The sequence below is a fragment of the Tupaia chinensis genome, unplaced genomic scaffold, assembly GCF_000334495.1.
Source record: "Tupaia chinensis unplaced genomic scaffold, TupChi_1.0 Scaffold143654_1, whole genome shotgun sequence".
Taxonomy (NCBI): Eukaryota; Metazoa; Chordata; class Mammalia; order Scandentia; family Tupaiidae; genus Tupaia; species Tupaia belangeri.
In genome coordinates, this window is record NW_006203502.1 from 1,087,392 (window position 1) to 1,093,692 (window position 6,301).

The 6,301-nt window shown below is 44.6% G+C and overlaps 1 protein-coding gene across 1 annotated transcript in view; it reads right to left on the minus strand.

Moving 5' to 3' along the window:
* The window catches only part of LOC102491431 (zinc finger protein 793), a 73,472-nt gene extending 70,199 nt beyond the window's left edge, over nucleotides 1-3,273 (minus strand). The window contains exons 1-2 of the mRNA XM_014582595.2: nucleotides 2,779-3,273; nucleotides 1,277-1,365 (exon numbers count right to left, since the gene is read on the minus strand). Of these exons, the coding sequence (XP_014438081.2) occupies nucleotides 1,277-1,309 (33 nt within the window). The 5' untranslated portion in view covers nucleotides 1,310-1,365; nucleotides 2,779-3,273. The remainder of the gene's footprint in view (nucleotides 1-1,276; nucleotides 1,366-2,778) is intronic.
* Between the last annotated feature and the right edge of the window lie 3,028 nt (nucleotides 3,274-6,301).

Genomic DNA, 6,301 nt, shown 5'->3' on the forward strand with positions numbered 1-6,301 from the left:
CGTTTCGCCCCCCCCCCCCCCCCCCGGGGCAGGTGGTGGTGGTGGTGGTGGTGATTTCTTATTTGTTTCTCTCTGTATCTTTGGCCAACACACGTGCCCTATAGCAAAAACTTAAAAATAAAATTAACAAATAGAAAAAGAGTTTCCTAGTTGATTTCTGTTTCTATCCTTGTCCCATTCAGTTTATTTTCAATAGCAGACAGAGTGTTTCTCCTAAAATGAGAATCAGATTATGTCATCCTTATGATCCAAAACTTTCAATGGCTCATTTATTCAGTCTGAAAGGTGTCTGCATTTGAGATATCTATTATACAATCAAATAATGATGTTCAAAAGGCATTCGGATATATAAGTTTGAAGTTCAAGAGCAAGGTCTGGGCTACATACAGTTTGGTAGCTGTTGGCATACAGATGATATTTGAAGCCATAAGACATGATGAAGTCACCAAAGTAGCAAATGTAGATAGAGAAGAGGACTAGGAACTAAACTGTGGTACACAACAGCATAATAAAAATTTGTTGAATGAATGAACAAAGTTTGGGTAGAGACTATAATGAAGTTGGCCTGTATCTGTATCTGATGGAACAGCATTCCCAGCAGAGAGAACAGCAAATACAAAGCCATTTGTTCAGAATGTACTAAACTGGGGCCAGCAGGTAGTGTAGTGGTTAAGATGCTGTACTCCCACATGGCTGATCCAGGGACCTGTGCATGTGTTTCCAAAATCACGAGAGGAAAAGGGATTTGGGGGTGTGGCCTTCCCCCTGGAAGGGGGGTGATTTCTCACTTTCTCTCTGTCTCTCCAGCAAACGCACTTGCCCTATAGTAAAAATCTCTCAAAAAGAATGTATTCAACAAAGTATGAGGAAGTTAGTATGGCTAGAATTGAACAAATTGCAGACAGGGTGAGAGAAATTAGATGAAGCCAGAGGGATAGTTGGGGCCAAATTATGAAGGCCCTTACAGGTCAAGATAAGGACTTCAGCAGTTATCTTGACACTATGAGATGGAAAGTTTTGAGAAGGGATATGACTGATTACTAAGAAAAGTTTCGGCATATGAAAGTTAATGTCTGCTTGATTGAAAAGCACAAAGGTGGGGCCAGCAGGTGAAGTGATGTTAAGGTGCTAAACTCCTATGTGGTCGATCATGGTTCAAGTCCACACTTTCCCTCTCTCTCTCTCTGGTCAAATTAAATAATAATAATAAATTAAATGAAATAATTCTTAGAAAAAACAAAAGCAGAAATAAGAAAGAGCTAAAACAGTAACTCACCTGGCACATGGCTTTAAGAAATCCAACAGCCATTCTTTCTTCCTCTTAAGTCTTCTCTTGATATGTGGCAGTGTCTTCAGATCAGACCCCTAAGGAAGAGAATACAAGAAATTAGGCTTTACTTGCAGCATCCAGAATAACCAGTCTAGACTCTATAGGCTTCCCTTTCTTCCAGCTGCAACACTACCCCATCTCACAGAGAGAGCATAATGGAGACCTAGAAATTGGTTTGTTTATAACTTAACCGTGCCTAAGTCATTTCCTCATTTATTACTTTAATTGTTGCTATTTATATGTTTTTTAGATTTTACAAATAAAAACTAAGAGGAAGGTAATTTTTTTTTTTTTTTTTTAGATAGAGATTTTTGCTATGGGGCACATGTGCGTGCTAGAGAGGCTGAGAGAGACAGAGAAACAGAAAGTTAGAAATCACCCTTCACAAACCCCTAGAGGGGATGGTCACACTGCAATCCCTTCTCCTCCTTTCTCCTCTGGAGATCTTGGGCAGCTTGTAAATATATCCTGATTGGGTTCTGAGTCGCTGGTCCAGGACTCAAACTGCCGTTGACTACATGGGAGTCCTGCACATAACCGGTACACCATCTGCTGGTCCCATAAGGTAATTACTGGCATAGACTCACACCTAATAAATCACAGCACCAAGCTCAGATAAATGTCAGACTCCACAGTCTTTCTCTCCAATAGATGAGTGATAATGAAAGTTGGTGGCACATCAACATAACTTGGCTAGTTTTAAAAGGTACTGAGTGTGGGACCAGCAGTTAGCATAATGGCTATGTCACTGGACTCCCACGTAGTAGACCGCAGTTCGCGTCCCCGACTCGGTGGCCAAGATCCCGAGAGGAGAATGGAGGAGAAGGGATTGTGGCATGGCAATCCCCCCTGGGGGTGATTGGGGGTGATTTCTTGCTTTCAATTTCTCTCTCTCTCACTCTCTCTCTCTCTTTCTCTCAATTTCTCTCTCTCGCTCTCTCTCTCTGTCTGGCGAGTGCACGCGCCCTATAGCAAAAAATTGGCAAAAACAGTCCTCCCACATAACTCAAGTCTTAAAACGGCACACACAGTCCTCCCACATAACTCAAGTCTTAAAACTACAGTACCACCCTCTGTCTTACACATGCCACGGCTACAGGCCGTGGTTGTGGACAGTCTTACATGGACACTCTCTCCCATACCCCCAAGCCTCAAACACTAGGGTATCACAAACGGTCACTCGAGTCACAAAGAGGGCACAGGTACCAGCACATCAGGGGATAGAGAATGCCCACCCACTCCCGTTCCCACGCAGTCTCACACTCTATGGTACCAACCACAGGCTCATTCCTACCTACCCAGAAACACGGATACGGCGTGGACAGGCACATCGGGTGACAGTCTCACTGCCCGGTACCGAGACCACCGTCTCGCACCCAGAGTAACACAGACGGCGCGGTCACTCGCGTCCGGGAAACCCACGAGCCACTCCTCGGCCCACTCCCTACCTGGAGAAATGAACTGCTGGAAGATCCCTTTCCCGCCCCGAAGGCTCGGGGAATCTCCACTCGGGCTTCACCGTCTGCCCGGGAGGGCCCGGAAAGAGGCGCCTTGGCTGCCTCCGCCCCCGGAGGACACAAAGGGGCAGCCGGCCCGGTTCCCGCAGGGACCACTGGGAAACGTAGTCCGGAGCAGAAAAGGCCGCCGCGCATCAGAGGCAGCTACGCCCAGGGTTCCTAACGCTGCGGGTTTCTCGTGACGTCCTCCCACGCCGTCCTCTCCCTGGCCTCCGAAACCCGAACCCAGAGTCCCGGGCCTGGGTCGGCCACAGGGATTGGGCCGATCGTCGCACTTGGGATCGAAGTGCGCAGGCACATGTGCTTGTCCCACCTCCCCTTGCAACCGAGGCCGGGATTTAGAACCGCGGAGGGGTTTGTGCAAATATGAGCGCGTCTACTCGAAGTGGCGACTGGCGAGTTTCCAAAATTGTGTTGCGATACCGGAAAAAAGTAAGAGGCATCCCTCGGGGGATGGCTATCTTGAGGACAGGAGGGGCGTGGTTAGGACCGAGTGTCACTCTGCTTGAGTATCTAGCTGTGATTTGACATGGTAGGTGTGAATGTGCCTTTCTAGAATGGTTCTCCAAGATTCCCTCCTCCATTCATGTACAAATGCCACATTCCCAAAGGGTCCATTCTTCTCACCTCTGTATGGCACTCCTTGGCTCCCTAATCTGATTCTCTACACTCCCTTAGAACATACAGTGTTTATATTTTACATTTTAATTTCTTACTACCTCCCCTCAACAAGTTTCTCTCACCTGGTTGTGATTTTGCGGAGCCAGCACATGACCCTTTGAGTCATTGTGAGTGTGCTTCCGTGAGTGTAACTGTAAAACTGTATGTGTTGGGGTGGCCTTGCTGCATTTCTAGGACTGTGTGATTGTGTTACTGTGTATGTAATGTTTGCTATGGTAACTGAGAATGTGCTATGATAGAAAGGGGCTGATTTGTGGAAATGAAGTAGGAGTGAGTGAGACAGACTGCAAAGATTAGACTAATAGATATAGGTATGTGCATGGAATTCTGTCTTATGGCATCCAATTAGAAAGTACCTACCATGTGCCATATGACATTTGAGATAGTGGAATAGACTCAGAGAAAATAAATTTTAAGAAATAGTGAATAGAAGGATCAGCAGGTAGCTGGTGGTTAAGGCACCTCAATTCTCCTGGACTCCCATATAACTGTGTAGATTTGAGTCCTGGACCCAGGAACTTCAAACTCATGCCAGGTGCAATGTGTGAGTGCCCAAAATCCAGGAAGGAGAATGGGAGAATGGAGGGGAAGGGAATGTGGTGTGGCCATCCACCCTAGGGGGGTGGGGGGACTAATTTCTCCCTTTCTCTCTCTTCTTCTCTGTCTCTCTGATGAGCACACACACCCTGTAGCAAAAATCTCTCCAAGAAAAGAAAAAAGATTATAGTAAATAAAATATACTATCAGTGACCTGAAGAGCAATGTCAAGAGACAATATATGTGTACTTGGATAACACACAGAAATCTGCATCTACACAAAGAAATGAAGAGCACCAGAAATGGTAACTACATACATAACTTTTTTTTTTGTTATTTAAATCTTACCAAAAGATAAATTACTATTGAGCTGACTTCATGACAATGTTTAAACACAGTGTAGTGAAAGCAGGATTCAATCCTAGCCCTGGGGACTTGAAATATATGCAGGGCACATGTGTGTGCATGCCCCAAACCCCCACAGGATGGTAAAATGGAGGATAAAGGTTTGTGGCATGACCAGGCCCATTGGAGGGCACTTTCTCTTTCTTTCTCTTTCTTTCTGTCAAGTGAGGTAAGGCACTCTCTGGCAATTGAACAAAAGAGAAAAGAAGAAAAAAGACAAATTACTGGTTCTTGTTAGTTTGTTTTATGAGAAAGACAAGCATATTCAACAGGGTCTCAGACCAAAGCCCCCTCCTCCTTAGCTTTTCTAGCCGGTCAGAATCATGGGCACCTGCACACTCAGCATACGTAGGTCTACCCAGGAATAGAACACAACCTTCTACATGACTTCCAACATTGTAGAGCATTTTGCTACTGCTGTGCCACTGCAGGTGAGCCATAAATTGCTGTTTAAACAAAAAATTAAAACATGTAGTTGAGGTTTTATAATACACTATAATATAATAGAAGCAAACTGTATGGCAACAGTAGTACAAAGGCCAGAAGAAGAAAAGTAATTAAAAGTAAACTATTGTCGGGGGCTAGCAGGTGATATAGTGATTAGGTTGCTGGACTCCCACATGGCTGACCATGGTTTGAGTCCCAGACCTGGTGGCTTGAAAATCACACCAGGCATATGTGCATGCATACTCAAGATCCCAGGAGAAGAATGGAGGAGAAGGGATTGTGGTATGGTCATCCCCTGGGGGATGATTTCTCACTTTCCCTCTCACTGACTCTTTCTCTTCAGTGAGTGCATAAGCCCTATGGCAGAAGCCTCTTACAAAAAGTAAACTAGGGGCTGGCAGGTGGTATGGTGGTTAAGGGCACTGGATTCCCACATGGCTGACTGCGGTTCGAGTCCGGGACTGGTGGCTTGCTTTCTCAACTTCCCTTTCTCTCTCTCTCTGTCTGGTCAAATTAAAAAATAATAATAGCAAATGAAAGTAAATACATAAATAATTCTTTTTTTTTTTTAAAGTAAACTATTCAGGACCAGCAGATGGTATAATGTTTACATTGCTAGACTCCCATGTAGCAGACGGTGGTTCAAGTCCCGGATCCAGCCAGATTAAACTCAGGACAGGCACATGTGTGTGCTTGCCTAAAATCCTGAAAGGAGAATGAGGAGAAGGGATAGCAGTGTGGCTATCCCACCTGGGGAGTGATTTTTTGCTTCCTGTCTCTCTGACTCTCCAGCAAACGAACACACCCTAAAGCAAAAATCTCTTTAAAAAAATAAAATAAAATAATGGGACCAGCAGATGACCTAATGGTTATGTTGCTGGATTCCCATGGTTCAAGTCCTGGATCCAGTGGCTTGAAACTCACACCAGGCATTTGTGTGTGTGAGAGGAGAATGGAGGAGAAGGGATTGCAGTGTGATCATTCCCTCTGGGGGGTGATTTGTCACTTTCTGTCTCTCTGTCCCTTTCTGTCTCTCTAGCAAGCATATATGTTCATTAGTAAAAATCTCTCTCTCTCAAAAAAAGTAAACTATTGTTAAGTTTCCTATCCTGTATATGAAGTAACATATTATCACTTGAATGAAAATTGTGACAAGTGACTTGAACAAACTAGGCAAACTTGTGCACCCATGGACTTGGGTGGCTGGTAGGCAGCTATGTGGGAGTCCAGCACCTTAACCACCATGCCACTTGTTGGTTCCACAGTTAAGTTACTATTAATGGATGATAGCTTTATTAGGATAAAGCATATATTAGAAAGGGTAATGTATATATTAGAAAAGAAGGAAGGCTGGTAATGACTTTTGATTCTATCAAAAGAAGGT